The following is a 20,526-nucleotide window of genomic DNA, read 5'->3' on the forward strand; positions in this document are numbered from 1 at the left end:
CACTCCCAATAAATGTGTGTTTGTGCTTTCATGACACCTTGCTTTGGCCAAGTTTTCTCTTTTTAGATTTTAGTCTATCACTTTTTCTGATGGTGTTAAAATGATGTCATGTTGGGACATGATAAACTTTTCTTTTTCTTTTAAGTAAAGTTTTGGCAAAAAGAAAGAGAGAGAAAAGAAAGAAAGACAGACAGACAGACAGACAGAAAGAAAGAAAGGTAGTCCTCAATCAACTCACCAAATTCAATACTCGTACAGCATCTCTGCTCAGGGGTCTCAGCTATGCAGTTCCAGTGAGACAGAAAACAGTCTCTTCTGTGTCCAGCTCATGGCTCAGAAATCTCTACAATGTAGCTGCCTCCTAAACTCTACCAAGGGCCAGGTCCTCCATTTCAGTATTCTGTTAAATTCCTATTCCTTAATACTCCACGATTTCAAATACTGACTTGTATATATGGACTAGAGACATAGTATCCGTCCTAGATTTTATATGTACTGTATCAAATTGTTATAGATGTTAATATATGTCTTAAAATTGAAGTTTTAACAGTAACATTATAAATTAATTTAACATAAAATTAAGCTTATTTGCCAATTTGTCCTTACTGCTAGGGAAAAATTGTGATTCTTTAAAAGTAGTACATGAAATAACTGGTAGTTACCTTTTTGTAGCAAGTAAGAAAGATGAGCATGTTTTGTCTGTCTGTACTGTAATAATTCAGTAGGCTGCAATTTTATAAATAGGTTATTTAGCATTCAATTTTATAACTTAGTGGGTTAGTTCGGATATACATTATGAGGATTTAAAAGATAACACTCAGCATGAATAATTCTACAGAAAGTGATTTCTTTTTAATGAAGAATGAAGTTTGGGAAGAGACTTTCTCACACAATTTATTCTAATATTGTTTCCTGGTGAATTGCAAATGCATCCTATATGCATACATAATAGGTCACCTTTCTTCTTTATAAAATCCCTAACGTACAATTCATTTTATATCATAGTCTATAGTCTTGTTGTTAATATTTATAACATAGGCCATCATTTTTTACACACGGAATGAGACAGAGACTTTAAAGGAAATACTTTACATTTATTGTGTCATGATCCTCCAACAACATATGTCAGACCTGAGTGTCACAATTATTAGAAATGTAACCACTTCTAACACTCTCAACTCCAGTGTGTGTTCTTTAAAGTCTGGTTTCCCTTTTCCCCCCAATAGGTTGGTGTTAACCGGGAGATTTCTGTTGTCCCTGGTTAGGCAGTTTGGACTTTATTTCAAGCATACTTTATGCGAAGTTTGTTATTGTTAATACTGTTTTAAGCCTGTTTTAAAAGCTAAAGAGTATTTTTCCCTCCTTCAAGGTGCGAGGCCCTCCAGCAGCAGGGGCATTTAAAGAAAGGCCAACCAAGCCCACGGCATTCCGAAAATTTTATGAGCGTGGAGATTTCCCAATTGCCCTTGAGCATGACTCGAAAGGAAACAAAATTGCCTGGAAGGTAAGCCTGGGCACAGCTGTGACAGCCAGCTGCGCTTTCCGGAGTGACACCCCAATGCCAAACAAGCTTGGCTGCTAAGTAAATAAACGGGGGTAATTTCTCAGCAAAGGAGTGGTGGTGGGCAAGCTCTTAGGGCCCCTGTGTCAGCTGTCCACCTTGACTAACAATTAAATTATAGCCCTCCAAGAAGAAAATGACAGAGTTGCTTTGCCTTAGAGAATTCTCTGCAGCCCAATTCATCTCTATTTTTATGAGAGCCTGGCAACCCGGCCTGTTTCCAGCAGTCCATCAAATGATGGACCTGGCGGCTGGATGCGGAGAGCAACAGCCATTTATCTCCCCCAGATTTCACCTTCCTGCAGGACACTTCCAAATGGAAGCTTTAATTACCTAAATGGATAGGTCAGGGCTGTGCGCTCCCTGGGAATGCAGAGTGGAATACACAAGAAGGTGGCGGCTCTATCCAGGTTCAGCGCTACCATGAGCTGGGACGAGGCTGTCATCTGTGCCTGTTAGAGGCTGACCTCGGCCAGCCAAGCCATTACAGCAACGGACACTTTCCCGACAAAAGGTTAATTGGCTTCAAAATAAATGTATTGCCTAATGACGCCATCTTAATGTGGCCGTGCGTCTTTTCAACAAAGGCTTGACGATGTGCCTTGTGAAAACAAGTCAGTCTAATGGGAGAAGGCTTTTACATTTAATTTGAGGAATGGATGCTCTCTGTAACCAAGTGTGCTATTTAATTATTTTTGTTATGAACAACTCTGCTTTGGGTGATATTTATCAGCTGAAAGGGCCTCTCCCCCTAAAAACAGCAAAGCTGCTGCAGGAGTAGGAGCATCACAGCAGGTTAAGGAAGACCAAAGGTTCGGCCAAACATGCTCAGTTGTGGCAGGCAACTAACACAGGAGCTGAAGAAGTCAGTGTCCGTGTCTCTGTCTGGGGGCGGATGAGGGCACTGTCTATAGTCAGGAACAGATACATTAACACGAAACCCCAAAATGGTTGAATTAAAGAATTGACCAGGCAAATAGCTGGTGAAGGTGCATTAAACTTAACGTTTTCCCACACACACAGGAAGGCAGAGACGACTGTGTGTATTTTATCCAGTGTGTCTTCAAAATCAGTTTTCTATTGTTAGCAAGCATTTCTAGATTTTGAGCAGTGATCTGAACTTAGATGTTGTTACCAATGACAAAAATGAAACCATGGCAGCGGTGTCTTTATTATTAAGCTTTACTGTGAGCTTTTAGTGAGGGAGGGTGGGGAGCCTTATTTCCCCTCCCCCAACAAAATGGGGATGTGCTTTGTGAGTGTGGGGGGCTTGTCAAGCAAGAAGTCTAGCCAGTGTGCCTACTATGGATATGTTAGTCTCAGCCTGAGTCTGCATTCCCAACATACACCATGGGTTTGGGGCCATTTGTATATGATTCAGCACATGGACTTTCTGTTTGATTGTCTATGATCTGGTTCATACAAAGAAACAGGAAGTTTCTCAAAATCTTGACTATGCTGTTAAGATATTCTAATAGTTTATAAGCAAACGGTTTAGGGTATTTTAAATAATTGCAACCTATACATAAATTACATTCATAGAAATTTGTAATGCAGAGTTATTTTGATCTCATCCAGCAGTGTACATTTGGAGGTATCAAGAGGTTAGGGAAAATTACCTTGAAAATAAATTTTAAGAAATAACTAATAAGGAGGTAACATTTTTACTTTGTGCTTAAGAATCCAACCTTCAATAGGTATAAGTGCTGCCTTCCTTTCTCAAATAAATTTGTTGGGATTATTATCGATTATATAACTGATTGAGTAGGCCAAAAAGCAATAACCAATTAAAAAAAAAGAGAAAGAAACAATCTGTTTACCAGCACCAACCATATATAAGTTTGGAGAAATGTCTCACCCTAGAATCTGTGGCTGTCTGTCATTCAGGACTTTATTGCTGTATTACAGCATGACTGTGACATCGAAATAAGACACTGATGTATATAAGTGTATATGTATATAAGTGATGTGTATGAGACAGAAGCTTGTAGATACTCACAGTGTTCATAGTTATTTCTGATGTGTTTCCTGTGGACAGGAGCAGGGCAGGTACTTAGTGTACCATCCCTAAAGGAAGAGACGAAACTCCAGGCCTTGCACTTTATGTCTCTGTATGTGGACAGAAAACAGGTCCCCAGGGACCAAATGCTCACTCTTGAACAGTAACACCTTTCTCACCGCAGACTGTCCAGGGACAAAATTTCCCCAAGAAGCAGCAGGCCTTTCTCAATACTCCTTGAGACAGTTGGGGACCCCAAGGGCATTTCTGAGTGCCCCGAGAGTATGTACAATTAAGTAGCAAACATTTCAAGAGTCCCCTTGGCTTGCAATACTCAGTCCTCCCTGCCAATAAGCTGCACTAAAGGCCATTCCCTCATTCAGCCCGGCGGTTCCACTCTGTCAAGGTACAGGGATGTCCGCCCAAGTCGTCAAATCCCCTTCTCCTTGTTCAAGATTAGCTGAGCAAGCCTTGAAAAGGCAAAGGCAGCTGTGCAGTCCCCTCATAAATTAGTGCAGTCAGAGGCTAGAAACTCGCTACGCTAGGCAAGCTCCCCTCCCCGGTCAGTCCTCATCCTGACCGCATGGAATAGCCTGGCATCCAGGGAAATGCTCCTTCATTCCACAGTCCAAAACAATATGGCAGGCTGGAAGCCTCTGCTGTGCACTTGAGTCCATTCCTCACAGAATCAATCCCTGGAGACGAGTGTCCAACATAACTATCCGTGGCTGTGGGAGCACTGCACATTTGTACTCTGCTGAGGTACAACTGGCCGTATGTGGCCATTCAGCTGCAGAAATATGCCCACCGAGACTGAGAGACTGAATTTTTAATTTTATTTCCTTTTAATTAATTTTGATTTAAGTAACCACATGGTTACCGCATTCAGCTGGAGAACTCTAGGTTAAGACCCGGCTGTGAGACAGAAAAGCTGGCTCTGCTCCTCGGAAAGATGATGGCCATGTAAAATCACCACTGAGGATCAAAAGGCAGGGTGTAACTGTGTGATTTTGTGTACATTTCTTGACAAACATGAAAGAAACTGTATGAAATATATATAGCATATATGTATACATACATACATAGTATTCTGAAAGATGGCCGGATCTGGTCTAGAATATAAAAGTTCCTAGCCAAACTCTGGAATCCTTTTTAAATTTGTAACTAAGCATTTTTAAAAAATTTTTGTCTAGGCAACTCTTCTTACCAGTCATTGGAGCCATGCCAAAGCATGGTGATAACTTTTTCTACAATTTTCTTGATGCTGTTAGTGATCAGGAAATGGGACTCTTTATTTTGTGGCTGACATTTTCAATATAAACATTGTAAGTACAGAAATGGAAAAGAGCCAGGTGGTCTAGATAAGGTACAATTCAGATGCTAGCACGGACAATAGAAATTTAAAACTTGTATTTGAGTTTTATCACTGTGATTTCCTTCCTTCAGTTACTTGTACCAATATAATATGAATCATAAGGACAGTGCTTGGAGTGGGATGGGTTGGGCTCTACCTAAAGGTTCCATGTGGACTTTCTCAAGACAGAAGAACTGTTAGAGAAACCTTAAAAGAGCAAAACACGACCTGTCCACCTATGCTGCTCCAAGGAGAATTAAAGACATGAAGGCAGCCTGTGCTGGAGAGGAATAGACCCAGATATTGATGCTTGGATTGTAGAAGGAATTATGGGGAAGTGAACAGTATTTTGTGGTTCCGAAATATAGTGGTAGTTACAGGAGTGATGAGCATGTATCATAAGCACCCTCCTTAGATTATGCACACACCTTCCCAATGGTTATTGATCCTTTTTTATCTCACTTTCAAAATAACAGCAACAGCTAGTCTCTCTTTCTAAATGACTGAAAACAAATGTCTGCCTTGAACATCTAAGTCAGGAACTGCTGTGCACAAAAATTAAGATGGTTCGATTGGTCTTTAAAGGGACCGGTGACGTGGCTTGCACACCTCCTATTCTGTGCTGAGTGACAGCCCCTTTCGTGTTTCCCCACTGGTGTCTCTTCTTTTTCCCTAATCCTCTTCATTCTCAGCAGTGTTGTATTCATAGACTGTGTAAGCCCCATCAGTATGACTGTTCTCATTGACGTAACTGATAATTTCCTAGCAGGAAAAGCAGTTACTTAACGTAGCATTAGTAAATTGTGTGCTGGTTTTCCTACAATTAAAAGCAACCCCAACCCATGATCACTCATTATCCAAAAATACTATTTCATTTTGAAGTAAGTCAAACCGTATCACGGTGCCACCTCATTTATTTACCATTGGCAGAATCACTCATTTCTTCGGTCTTGATTTATACTTTAGTCGTTTGGTGCCTTCGGTTTCTTAAATGTTTCAATTTTTTAAGGGTTCCAAACAAAATTAATGCTCTGCTTGTCGCCCTTAAGGTAAAGCTAATGCTGATTTCTGAAATCATACAGGCAAATTTATTTGAATTGAATAATCGGCTTTCCATGAAGAAGGATGGATGTTCTCATGGAACTGTCCTGGGCTTCTGTTGCTTCTGAGAAATGCAAAACCTTGAGGTAGATAACAGGGCTTAGTGACGAGTGACAACTCACCCTATTTTTGTAGGAGAGAGATACCACATTTCTATTGTTAATTCCTATGATTAATTAACAGCCAGAGTCATTCCAGAAATCCTGGAAAATAAACCTCTGGCTGTTGTTTTATAGTGCTGTGTTTGGGTGTTTTACTTTCTGTACAGTTCTGTGCTTAGAGGTTATGTTTATTTCCATGCACAATTCCATCCTTGTATTTGATGTAAATCGTTCTTCCTTCCATGTGCACAGCCTAGAAACACAGTGTGTGTCAGAAATCACTTGAATCCGGATGGGTCGGGTGACCTCTGAAGGTGGGTGTAAGGTTTTCTGCTGAATGGGCCAGTGCTCCCTGCTGCCAACATAATTTATGTTAGGAATTAGTGTGAATGGTTCACTTTTATGGAGGAGAGCTGCTTGTAGCAAGCCTGCAGAAACAATTTCCCCCAAACCTCCATCTGTTCCTCAAACTAGGGCATATGCCATCTCATCGAGCTAGGAAGTCAACTGATTTATAACTCTGGAAAGCCTGTAGATTGAAGGGAAAGGCCGGCACTGCTCAGTGACAGTGATTTGTTGGGCATTGGCTAAGGACAGTTCACATTCCCTGGGCCCCAGGGGAAACACACCATCGTGCTGTGAGTTGCACATCTTTGTAGATAGACAGCTAGAAGAAAACAAATCATCACTGCTTCTCTGACTAGACACCATTGCCAAGAACTAAGAGAGCCCGTGCTTGATGGCATGGAAGGTCTTGTTGCCATGGAAGTGTGTTGTCACTTAAATAGCCCAGGAAGAAATGAGATTGCTACCACCCTCCTACTGGTGACCCTTGCCACCTTGGAGCAGTGGTCCTTGAATCTTTCAACTGAAAGCGTGTGCTGTCACCCATCAGAAAATTCTGTATGGAGACAGAGAGACTTTTGATGTGTTTCCTGTGTCTTCCTGGAAGGTGAGTCTCCGGCTCTAGGCCAAGCTGTAATTTCTGGAGTAGCTCCCTGTTTGCACCCCTCTTCGTCACTCATCCTCACCTTTTACTAAAGCATTGTGCAAATCCAACATTGTTCTACACATTCCACGTGGAATCAGATTGACAGTTTGATCATGAAAAACTGTCATTTTCTCATGTTTTTACTTAGAGTGGCCCATAACTCCAAAGACAGAGTGTGTTTTTAGTGATAAATAGTTAATAAATAATTATGCTAATTTTAATCCATTTTTGAAGGAATAATTTTAGGAAAATATTTTTCGCCTTTGTCAAAAGCGTTTTCCTGACCTTGTAAGTTTAATGTGAAAATCAGTATTGGTAGACTACTCAATTGAACTCATATTCCCAAAATATATATGGGAATTGTTATTACTAATTATGAAGTGTTGCTCTTAGTATGAAATGTATACATGCCTATCTCCTCACATAAGAAAGCCCTGAAGAATGGGAAAAGTAACTGACTCATCATGGCGCCCTTACTGGACGCAGCTGCGAGCATCCCTGGAGGCATTTCGGGCTCACCTTGCCTTGCACATCACAGGCAGGCAGCAGGTATCATGACTTTTTAGTACATAAAATGTGTTTATATGTATTTCTTCAGACTTCTAATTTGTCTGCTTTGAAAGTAACACACACTTACAGCAGAAAAATTGGAAAGTGACAAAATGTAGACAGGAAATAAAATCCACCCTGACATGTTCTTTTGGGTCTTTTTCCTTCGGATAGCTTTTATTTTACTCTGATGAGATAACGTTTCATGTGAAAATTTTAAGGAGCACTGAAAGGCTTGTTTAAGAGACTACAATGGTAGGGGCATACCATTCTATGAATTTTAACAGCTTTATATAGCTTTACAAAGAAAGGGCAAATTAATAAATTTTTAAAAACAGAACTGTAATATTTATTATATTCTCTAAAATATGTCATAAATTGAATATAACACTATTTACATATGTAGTATTGAAATTGCTGCACTAATTTAGATGTGAATTTGTTTATAAGGATATCAGTTAAATAAAGTAATTGTATTCAAATTTAGTTTTTTACTTTAAATTTTGAGACAAAGTTTTGTCATATGGTCCAGGCTGGCCTAGGATTCAGGATTCCTTTGCCTCATCATTCCCAGTATTGATGGAACTTTGGCTCTGTGAGAGACTGACAACCATCTGTTAGTATGTAATTTCAGTGCATCACCCTTGGAAAATATGTATTCCAATGTGTTTTCATGTATATCTGTACTTTTATTAGCACTGTTCATCGGTTTCCCCATAATAATTGTCATGGTGTGATGCCCAATTATGTGATAATCTCTCTCTCTCTCTCTCTCTCTCTCTCTCTCTCTCTCTCTCTCTCTCTCTCTCTCTCTCTGCCTCTCTTGGTCTGTGTGTGTGTGAGAGAGAGAGAGAGAAAGAGAGAAAGAGAGAGAGAGAGAGAGAGAGAGAGTGTGTGTGTGCATGCTTAGGATGCTTTCAAAGTTCATTGTAGATGAAGCATATTTCTTTGCTGTTCTTTGTATACAACTATACAAAATCACTAAACATTAGTCTTCAACCCCTAATGTAACACATCTCCTCTCCAATGAATAACCCTATGCAATTTGTAAAATTGGGTTTCAGGCTAAATAAATGAAAATCCATATTTTCTAAGCTATCAATTTCCAGTCTCAGGTTCTTGTTTAGATACATTCCTCTCTGTTCATGTCTATCTTTAAGCCATTTCATTTAAAAATACTATTATTTAATATGTGTAAATCCCCTCATGTTTTTAATGTATAACTTTTCAAATTCCATGTGCATAAAACATCATTACTTTCTTAAGTGATAATGGCTTCCCTCAATGTCTCTGCAGAAGATAATATTACTGTATCCTTAAATATAAGTGCTAGAAATTAAAAGCAGTCTGATACTCAGTCCATTCATGAAAACCTACTCTTGTTTGCTTTGTGTGTGCGTTGCTTGGCAACCTGAGTGAGTAATCACACCATTTCTGATAATTAAAACTTGTTAATAACTTTTGTCCCTGCATTAGTATTGCAAAATTATTGTTTGTTTATTTGAAACTTTCTCTCTTTTGTGATATCATGGAGTGTTACTTTTGTCACAAATCTTCTATCTCATTCTTAGAACAAATGTGTGTGTGGACTCCATGTTTTACCCTGTTCCGTCACTGCTGTCCTCTCTCTTGTATTTTCTTCTCTTCCTCCACTCTTTAAACGTCTGCAAGAGTTGTCTTATGCTTTCATGTTTCCAGTAATCTACTGTTACTGCCCCAAGATTAAATTTTAGTGGTCTCAGGCAGACTGCAAAGCAGTTAGCTAGACTCAGTGTCTGGTGTGACCATGTCATCCAGTCCTGCTCTGCCGGCCTCACAGGGTCTTCTCCGACTCTAGGCACTGCACTGGAGGGGGGTGCACAGTTGCCTGCAGTCCCTGAAGTGCAGCTCCTCGGATTTGTCCTTCCCTGTCCCCTCCCATGGCATTTTGCTCGTAAGACACACTATTTATAGAGCAAAACTGCCATCTGCTACCAGTCTGTCCGTCCGTCCTGCTCCCTGTTTGTCTGGCTGGGTGGGAATAAGAATAGTGACATTGACGGGGATGAGTTGGAAGCAAGGCCATATTTCACCATAAAGACCAACTAATGAGCCATAGCTGCTTGGTGACAACTGCTCCTTACCCTTCCAGCCTCAATGTTTTGTGACAGATCTTGTTTCTGACTTAAAGATAGAAGCAGAAGACAGGAGAATAATGAAGAAGCCATCTGCCTACTTTTGAATGAGTGCTTCAAATTTCAAAATTACAAGTTGCCTATAAACTGTGTGGTTTTCTCTCAACCGTGTTTTCTAAATTTCAATTGCATGTTGAGTTTTTCTGAGAAAAAGAAATATGTGTGATTTTCTGACATATCATTTTGTGTTATGTGGAGAGACACGATATCGGAGACCCTCGCTGGGGTGTTACTAAAACCACCAAGTCCAATTTACTTCGTGTATTATTGGAATGTGTCCCATCACAGAGAAGCTATGTGATGTCATCAGTGCTTGGCCAATAGTGACCTAAGAGGAACTGAGTTTTACAATGGGCATGACACAGTGCTCTGTAACCTGGGTGAACTGGGCATTGATGCTGAGGAGAATGTCATATGGAATAGAAACTAAATTGCCAAAAATTTCACTTCATACCAAGTCTCACATTAATTTCTCTTGCACAGCTCACACATTCTTAATCCTATATTTACTGACATAGCCCAACTAATGTCTATAGACAAACTTTTCAAATGGAAAAACTATAATAATTTTAGTACTTTGCAAGTTGTGTATGTTTTGGGATTATAATTTTGGCATTTTGCTTTTCTTCTATTTAAATTATTTTGTTATATATCTTCAATAAATTTTGCATTTGAAATACCTTTCAGGAGGTCAATCTACATACCTCTAGATCCATATATTCTGGGGATCCCAAATATCAATGGTACATTACTAACTCCAACATTCAGCTCAGCATTTTAAAATGACTGCTTACATATTTACCTAGGCGTTACTATTTTGTCAAAGTCCCTTGAGTCCCTCTTAAATTCAATCCAAATAGTATATTCTCATACTAACCCCCATCTCTCTGAATATCTTTAATTCAGTTTCCCTCTCCTACTTCCCTCAATCCCTTCTTTAAATTTATTTACTTACTTTCTCATTTAAGAATTTTTACATTGAATATATCTTGATCACTTTCATTCCACACCCCCAGCTCCTTCCAGATCTTCCTACCTACCTTTTAAAAAAAAAAGAAACGAAAAAATACCCTCACAAATATACATGCAATCTGGAGTATGTTTCGTCCTATACTGGACATGGGCTTTCCCTGGAGTGTGGATGATACATTCAGTGACTCTCCATTGGAGAAAACAGATTTTCGCTTTCCCAGTAGGTATCAGTTGCAAGTAGCTTCTTGGAAAGACAGGAAATACTGTATCCCCTTCCTCTTTTCAGAACTGGGATTTTGTCTGGTTTAAACTGGTCTTGTTTGTACTGTGAGGTCATATGTGCATCAGCCCAGGTGAGTCTAGAAGACGGTTTCCTTGGAGTCATCCACCATCCCTCATGGCTCTTACAGTCTTTCTGTCTCCTCTTATGCATCCATCCCTAAGCCTAGGGGGAAGGGGTTTGATGAAGGCACCCCATTTAGGGCTGAGCATTTCAAAGTCTCTTATTCCCTGCATGGGGTCTAGTTGTGGATTTCTATGTTGAATAGCATCTACTGCAAGAAGCCACTTATGTGATGAAGGTTGAACAATGCACAGATCTATGAACACAGCAATAGGTCATTAAATGTCATTTTATTGCTAAGTTCCTTTAGCAGACTAATGGTATTTAAGTTTTCCCATAGGCCCATGACCTATCTAGTCTCAGGTTCTTGGCCACGCTAGCAGTGTCAGGTGGATTGGGCTTTAAATACAATCAAAAGGTGGTTTGTTGCATCCTTAATGTTTGTTATTAATATATCTTTCAGGTGAGTCACTGCTGTAGGTCTCAGGATTTGTAGCTGAATGATACTGATGGTTAGTTACATTTCTCCTCTGATACTATGTAAGGTACCTTCCAGAACCATGAACTCTAGTCAGTAGGGGTGAAGCTTCTCAGTTTCTTCATGTTCAGTAACATAAATAAGAGTATCTTCAGCAGTAGAACCTTACTGCTATGTTATGGAGAATAACCAATAGTCTTGGCATTAGTCAACGATGGAACCCCTTTGGACAACAACTCCACAAGATGTAACCTATTCTTGGCAATGGAGGTTTTACTTGGTGGCATAAAATATCGAGACATTATCTCCCCCATTATATGGTGATTCCATTTAAATCCCTTTCATAAGAAGTTTCTGCAGTAGTAGGTTTCTATACGGTGTTTCAAGTGGCCTCTAGAGTTAGCTGTCCCTCCCCATATTTCCTCCTCTGCCCTTCCTTCCTTCCCATCACACTCCCTATTTAGTCCTCCTATTCTAGCTTCCCCTCTATCTCTCTGTAATACAATATTCTATTTCCTCTTTTATTTACTTCAAGTTGTCTTTGAATTTTCTTCTGTTTAGTTCTAACAAATATCTATCCTTTAATGTATTCTGTTCTTTTAAAAATATAGCTGTTTATTTTTGTATCTGCTTTTTACTTAATGGCTTTTCTTGCTGTCACCAATGGGTTACATAGTTTGAATCTGCTCCTTTTCAGTTTCTTTCATACCAACGTATTAAATTTTAGCTGCTGTGATCCAATTTAAAGTGACCTCTTCTTTGGAATCTCTCAGACTTGGGATGAGGGCCTCTCTGAGCCTCTACAGCACACTGACTTTCAGCTCATCCTTAGGAGGCCCATGCTATGTCATTTGAGCCTCCACAGCACACTGACTTTCAGCTCATCCTTAGGAGGCCCATGCTATGTCATTTGAGCCTCTACAGCACACTGACTTTCAGCTCATCCTTAGGAGGCCCATGCTATGTCATTTGAGCCTCTACAGCACACTGACTTTCAGCTCATCCTTAGGAGGCCCATGCTATGTCATTTGAGCCTCTACAGCACACTGACTTTCAGCTCATCCTTAGGAGGCCCATGCTATGTCATCTGTCTTCATGCTATGGCATCCATCCTAGACTTGAATTGCTTCTTTAGTTGCTGTCTTAGAACCTGCCTTCTTTCTTTGGAGATGGGATGTATATGATTTTTAAATTGGTCATCTCATATTGATAGACTTTAGTCATATGGGCCAGAGAAGTTTTCATTAATTCTGTAATATTTTTAGATACATTAGTATCTTATCTGAGGTACCAAAGAGAACTGCACTAACATGGAAGCTTTTCCTAGTGTGAGGCCATCAGTAGGGCTTCCCTGGTATAAAGTCAATTAATAAAATGAAACACTCTGTATTTCACACAGAATAGCCTTATTAAAGGCAGTTAGATAATGCACATCATATGGCTGGCTGTGAGTATAATTGTGCACACATGTATAAATTAAGACAAGTTATTTTTTTATTCCTAAAAATCACAGTAAGACCCAAAGAATGAGATAATTGCAACCTGTGTTTTCATATGTATATGAAATACATAAGTATTGTGTGTATATATATACATATATACATATATATTATATTTTGTTCCTAATTTTGTGCTGAAGTTAGGATTTCAATTGTCACTTTATAAAATTTTAACAGCAAATCAAGGTGCTCAGGACTATCTGAAGGAGACCTTTGTCTTCTCGTTTCTCTCCTGGGAGTGATGAATTTCTTAACAGGCTTTATCATCTATTGGAAAGCATCTTTTAACATCATCTCATTTACAAAAAGTTTTATGACTCTTTTAAAACATCATGAAGCATTTTTCAAAAAGAAAGTATAACATTAGACTGGGGAGAATTTAGCTTTTTAAGCATCTCCCTTCCCTGAAAGAACTACTTCAGATATATTAACTGCCATTTTGAAGAGTCACTTGGGTAATGAAAAAGTGCTCATGTATACACAAAGGGATTGCTCATTTGTGTTCATTTTTCTTTATATTTTGTAAATGTATTATGAGACCTGCCAGAGACTAGACTGCAGATATTAAAACCACAAGTCAAAAAGTATAAGACTTAAGATTTTTATAATTCTGTTTGGGAATCACTAGCTTTTCCTGCCCATGTGGGTTATAATTTTAACACTTCGTTATTATAACATATTGCATTTAATAAACTAAAAATTGAGACTAGCTTCAAATCTCAGGCAGCAGTTTAGCAGATGGCTCATTTCATGAAGAAGAAATGTGGGTCTTGATGGCTGTGGTCTATGGCCACACTGGGAAGACAGGGTGACCGGAAAGGCACAGGGTACTCACAGCAGTGTGAGCAATGTTTGACTGGTTAGAAATTTTCAAACTTAGATTAGTTCATGGAGCCAAGCAGTCTTGTTTTCCCCCCACTCTGGACCTGCCTGCTGCCATGCCTTCCCTGCTGTGACAGATTATGTATCCCCTAGGATCAGATGGCTAGCCCAAGTAAACCCTGCCTTCCTGAAATGGCTGCTGTTAGTATTTGAGTAACTAATACTTCTAAAACTTAGGAAACTTCATGATAACAAGTCCTGCACGTTGTTAATGTATCATGTCACTATCTGGGTTCTCAAACAACTTTATCCTCTATACAGCAATAGTCGCTTTGTGTGTAGATTCCAGGGGCACATCTTGTTTCTTTCCTGATAATGGTTGCTCACATTGGTCCTTTCTCTAACACACCATTATTTCTACCTCCTCTTCTGCTTATCCCATTCAGCAGGCAACTGCCCGACAGTCAGATTCAGAAAAAGGTTTTGAATGTATTCTTTTTTATTTTATGTGTGTGAGTATCTCATCTGCATGTATGTCTGTGCACCGCATGCATGCAGTGCCCACAGAGGCCAGAAGAGGGCAGCAGTTCCTCTGGCACTGGAGTTACACAGGGCTGTTAACCGCTCACCAAATGTCACTCTTGCCAATAAAGAGAACTCACATGTAAATTCTGTGTCACTCATGCCAATGAACAGAACTCACATGTAAAGTACATATGTCTATGTGAATTCTAGCTGTTTATCATATTGGAGCGGTAATCTTGCTGATTTTACCTGAGTGTATCTGATTGATACTGACAAATCTCAGCAGGAAGCACCCATCCATTCGGCAGCATTCCCTGAGTATTTGCTGCTCCAGCAGTGAGCAGAGCAGACATGCTCCACAACATGACACTTCCCGGGTGGGAGGGTAAACTAAGCAAACAAGTCATAGATACAGAGGCCATGAGCTGGTGATACTATGGGGGTGAGGCGACGGTCACAAGTGCGTACGGTGGGGTGAGGTGGGGTGGGGAGGGGTGTGGTACAGTGGGGTGGGGTGCAGTACAGTGGGGTGGGGTGCAGTACAGTGGGGAGGGGTGTGGTACAGTGGGGTGGGGTGCAGTACAGTGGGGTGGGGTGCAGTACAGTGGGGTGGGGTGCAGTGCAGTGGGGTGCAGTGGGGTGGGGTACAGTGGGGTGCAGTGGGGTGCAGTGGGGTGCGGTGGGGTGCAGTGCAGTGGGGTGGGGTGGGATGGGGTGCAGTGGATGCAGTGGAGTTTATGGTGTGGCCTGAGGCAGTGCTTTAATTAAATGACCAGTGACTAAAGGTCATGGGCTGCGATCCTCTAAATTATTTCAATAAAATGAGTCTTAACTTGATACTTTTCACTTCTTAAAATGTACTAAGATCACAGAATAAACTGTTAAAGGGAAAAATGCAATAAAAACCAAACAATGTTCCTTTCAGGTCCTATTAATTACTGAAAAACGGTGCCAGAGTTATAGCCCAACACTAATGAATTAAATTCTATTTCCATTAAGTTCTTATTCCACTCAAAGACTAATTAAGGGATCATAAATGACTGTATTTTGTATATTTCCATGTAAATATTTTATGAGCATATGCAAATATGTATTTCCTCTGTGAACAGTACTTTTCATTTTAAATAAAAGAAAGACTAAATAACCAAGCAAGTTCCCTTCCTCTTCTCTTTTGAAAATGAAGCTCTGTTCTGGAGGCATTCTCTGTGGAGGATTATTTTTCTCAGCCTTGATACAGAGTGTGGGGCTTGGTCCTGCCTCAACTTGGTATGCCAGACTTTACCAACTCCCCAAGGAGTCAGCAGAGCCTCCCCCTCTGAGGAGTCGATGGGCGGGGTGGGAAAGGGTTAGGGTGAAGGGGTAGGAGGAGGACAGGGAGGGGAAACTGGGGTTGGTATGTAAAATGAAAAAAAAATTTAATTAAAAAGAAGACAAAGCCCTTGCTGATACAGATACAGGAAGCAAACAGGAAGGATGTAGCTCCAGGGACAGCCTCCTCTGGATGTGGAAGAGCCTACTGTATCCCATCTTCAAGCAACTTGCATAGGAGTGAGTTCCAACCTGGTTCAGCCTGGCCTGCAGGGAGGTACACTCATGCTTTTGGAGATCACATCAGAAGAATTTGCAGAGAAATGTCCTTTTCTGTATATAAACACGGCAATATCTACTGTGGCAGCTGTGTCTTGTGTTGCACAGAATGAAACAGCAAGAGAAGGTGAAGCCGAGAGCTCTGTTCTGAGCTCCCCTCCATCCCGTATGATCTCTGGTGGCTACAGTTCCCTATGTCATTGGTGAAGCCAGCCTCTGTGCAGTGCAGACAACTTGTCACAAGAAGAGTGAAGTGAGAAGTAATTTTAAATTGTGCAAGATTTTGTGTGTTTTGGAAACTGAATACAGCTACCTGCCTTATTGTCTGCCATATCAGTTAGCAAGGGGAAGGGTGTTTGAGAGACCAACCAGCTATCCAAAGTATTATATTAGGAATTCAAATTTTTTTGTAACTATAGTATGTTTTGTCATTTATTTTGCTTCCTAAAATTTATGTTATAAAATATTCACCTGTTCCTTAATGTAAACCTGGTGAGAGTTTTATAGCAGATGAAGTACAAATAGATCAAAATTTCTTTTTTTTTTAATTGCATGAGTAGAGGAATATTTAAAGGGAATTTAAATATACAACTTACCATGCTCTGAAAGAATGCATACCCTAATCCAGACTGTGATGACAGGAAGCCTGTGTTGTCACTATAGAGAGAGAGGTGACTCCTAACACAAAAGACAGATTGACAAGAGAAAAGCATACAGATTTACTTCATGAGGACATGCAAACCTGGAGAAATATTTGATCCTAAATTATTATGTTGTAGGACTGGTGAGAAGTGAGCGGTTGTGGAGAACTAGGATTGGACAAAGAAGAGTATCTGTCTAATGGTAGCGAACTGGACTGAGCAGGGTGTGGCCTTATCACAAAGATAAGAACGTTCCCTTCCTCTGGTTGTCGGAAGGACACCTCCACATAAGAACCTTCTACCTGCTCCAGAAACCCCTTACTCCTGAAACTAATCCCAGTGCCTACTGAGGGACAGACTCAAATTCTGAATCAGAGAGAGAGAATCTAGCATCCATTGTTTTCAGTGTGTAACATTTATTTTAACTGTGTGTTGTGAACCCGTCCTAATATAAGCATTAGTTTTAGATCTCTGATTCTGTTTCACTTGCTTTTCATTCATACTTATTCAGAGACCTTCACACATCAGCACAGTAGAGAAATGATCAGCAAAAGAGGGCTATAGTTAAAGGAAGAGATATGGTTTACCATCTGTCCATGACTTTGGCATTTGCAGATAAAGCCAACCATGCATCAGAAATATACAAATCAAAGATTACGTCTGTCCTGAATACATAGTCTTTTGTCTTGTCAAGCTCCATAGGTGTGACACCTAATAGAGCATTTATGAGGCATTTAGGCATTGTGATCCATCAATGGATGGTTTCAAGGATACAAGATGTGCGAGGTGACACCTGAGTACCGCACTATTTCATATAAAGAACTTGAGCAAATGCGGGTCTACATGTGTGTGGGGATCCTGGAAGCAGTCTCTTAGGAGTCCCAAGAGCAGCAGTGGTCTGCTTTGAGAATGCTGTTAACATCTCCCATCAGCTGATTGGACTATTGCTTGGTGGCGTTTCTCTACCCCACCTCAGTGCTCCGCCCCCTCCTATTCTCCACTGTGCAATAACGGAGATGTATGTTGTGGTTTGGGATTCACTGGATAGGCATAAGCTAAATGTACAGTTAAAACATGGGCCAAATTGAAGTGGGTATCCAGGAATTGAAATGTGGTACATTCTCAGGGTTCACAGGGAAGACTGTTGAGTTCAGGGAAATTTGAAATCAGGTAGCATCACCAGCAACTGGGAAGATTCTGATGCTGTCAGGTCATTTGTGAAGAGCATGTCATGCCCAGAGACCAGCACCTCACCACTCTCTGCTCCATCCTCAGCTCTTACCGTCTGTTGCTCCCTAAGCCCTGGTGGGGACTGGGGGTGGACTGACATCAAGGTCATGAGGCACAGTTGTAGTGATGGCCATGCCAGAGGCCAGTCACAGGCCTCTTCACCGACTTGGTTTACTCACAGTGCACTGAAAGCTCTTGAGGGAAGCTGACCAAGTTTCTCGGGGGTAGTCAGCACACTCAAGATGGCTGCTGTCACATCAGACTGAATTACTATAGTAGTGCTTAGGGTGTACTATATGGTAGGTGGGGCTGAGAGGCTGGGGCAGAGAGAAGTGAACATGAGTGTCTCTAAAGTATGACTTCCAGACCTAGTTCCTTCATCACGGAAAGTAACTAGTGCTCCATTGATATTTATGGATTCCCCTTTTGTTAAATGTTTCATGATGCTATACTTCCTGAGCCCTCGCTATATGTCAGTGCTGATTAGATGTCAGCCACATAGCATCTAGTCTGATCCTCTGGTACTGGTGTTCAAAATGTGGTGAAATCTTCAGAATACCATGCAATGATATCACAGGGCCTTAGAAATTTTGATAGATTTATTTTCTTCTTCTCTGATTAAACTTCCTTTCTGCCCAATTGAAAGGTGGGCTTTTAGAGGAAAGCATTAGCCAATCATTAATAGCTGTAATATCCATATATGTCGTGTCACTATTCCAATTTGCATGCACTGGTGCTTCTAAATTTCATTTTTTAGTAGTTAAGAACTTATAGTTCTTGCTGTATTTGGTTTAAAGTGGTTTTGATAGTCAGCTTTTGTTATTAACATTTACAAATTCTATGCAACTTTCCCAGCATCTATTGTACTCTTTGTTTCTGCTGGGATTTGCAGTGTACAAGAAAGTAGGAACAATGTAGCCCACATTATTCCGATAATTAACATCTGTGAAGGACAAGCCTCTGCATAAATTCTCTTCATAATGAGAGGCTGTTTGGAGACAGTGGTGCAGCCTGAGCTAGAGTTTTAATGTTTAAAACATTGTCCTCTTAGGAACTGAGCCTCTAGCTTCCACACAGACAAGCAGTCCTTTCACTTGTTTTATTTTTATTTATTTCCCTTTCCCCCCCCAAATAAATAGAGATGATTCCAAATAAACCATTGTGTTAGGGGGTAGCCTTCACTTCTACACAACAGAGCCAAAGATTAGCAATTCTAATAGCTTTTCAAGCACTTTCTCTATTTGAAAAAGTTTTGTATAATATATAAAATAAAGATTTAATCAACATTTGAAAGAAACTGTGATGTTGCCTGGTTTTATTGAATTTCTTCACCAGAACTTTATTCATGTAGTCAGGTGTGGGTGCAGAGCTATGTTCAGTTTCTCATAACTCCGAAGGGCAGCCGTGTGGGAACCTGCCAACCTGTTCAAATGTGCCCAAGAGGGGGAGTGGGGGCTGAGGAAAGAAATAGACAAGAAACAGAAGATAGAGTGGGGAGGGCCTCCAGTGAGTATTGGGATCCTCCCTAAGTTTATTGCTTCAAGTCCTTATATACCCCAACCGAAAGACAGGGAAGGCAAAAGGACTTCCTCACCAATGATACAGGGAACAAACAGATATAATTGCTTCCTTAATCCTCAAAGCATCCAGTAAGCACACCTAAGATCAAACCTCTTATTATCTAGCCTTGAGTATTAAGACATCCAGGGACCACACCTTAGATCAACTCTTCTGTTATCTAGGCAAGACATTCAGTGACCACACCTTAAGCCAAGCATCCTTCAGTAGCCACACCTTAGACCTTAGGTTCTTAGGCCTTTAACCCTGAAAGAGCAAGGATAGGTTTGAACTCTCTGACCTTAAGTCAGTATGGAACAGAGCCACTTCTATACACATCTGTCCTCTGTCATCTGTCCCCTGGCTACCATCTCTGAAGCAGAATGGCTTCAATCCCCCTGGACTTGAGTCACATTGCCCAGCTTCTCTGCATTCTGGGGAAAAAAAGTCACCTCAGCACTTAAGGTGCTATCCCTAGGCAGTAAAGGCACTTGCCACCAAGCTCACAATCGACGTTTGATCCTGGGACCCACATGACAGAAAAGAGAACCAACTCTGGAAAGTTGTCCTCTGACCTCCACATGTACATGTGCCCCTCCTGCACTCGAACGAGGAAAGTAAACAGTGTTTTGGATTCAAATATGCTATTCCCTCCATGCATTCCCTGGACTCCCAGCAGCTTGTTTCCTAGTAATTACATGGTCCAGAGAAGACATCACACTTGATACCCCCCCTGCAGTAGAGGATGCTTTCATTTCTCTTTGGTGACTTCTTGTACAGTTTTTCTGATGTAAAGCACTCCTATTCTCTTTTAGAATACAATATACTGACTGACTTAAAGATTTTAGGGTGGAACAATGATGGCGCACACCTTTAACCCCAGCACTTGGGAGGCAGAGGCAGGTGGATCTTTGTGAGTTTGAGACCAGCCAGGTCTACAAGAGCTAGTTCCAGGACAGCCTCCAAAGCCACAGAGAAACCCTGTCTCAAAACTAACACCCCCCCAAAAAATTTCCAATTCTGCTATTTTAATTTACATGGT

General features: G+C 40.6%; 1 protein-coding gene and 1 long non-coding RNA gene across 3 annotated transcripts in view; one reads left to right on the forward strand and one right to left on the reverse strand.

Annotated features, from left to right (window-relative positions):
- Positions 1-20,526, forward strand: part of Pacrg (parkin coregulated) — a 414,782-nt gene that overhangs the window by 61,221 nt on the left and 333,035 nt on the right. Inside the window, exon 2 of the mRNA XM_040758179.1 lies at positions 1,370-1,504. Coding sequence (XP_040614113.1) covers positions 1,370-1,504 — 135 coding nt within the window. The remainder of the gene's footprint in view (positions 1-1,369; positions 1,505-20,526) is intronic.
- LOC121144452 overlaps positions 1-20,526 on the reverse strand; it is a 41,598-nt gene that overhangs the window by 16,608 nt on the left and 4,464 nt on the right. The gene's annotated exons all lie outside the window — the stretch shown is intronic.

This window comes from Mesocricetus auratus, unplaced genomic scaffold, assembly GCF_017639785.1.
Source record: "Mesocricetus auratus isolate SY011 unplaced genomic scaffold, BCM_Maur_2.0 Super-Scaffold_100018, whole genome shotgun sequence".
In the NCBI taxonomy this organism is placed as follows: Eukaryota; Metazoa; Chordata; class Mammalia; order Rodentia; family Cricetidae; genus Mesocricetus; species Mesocricetus auratus.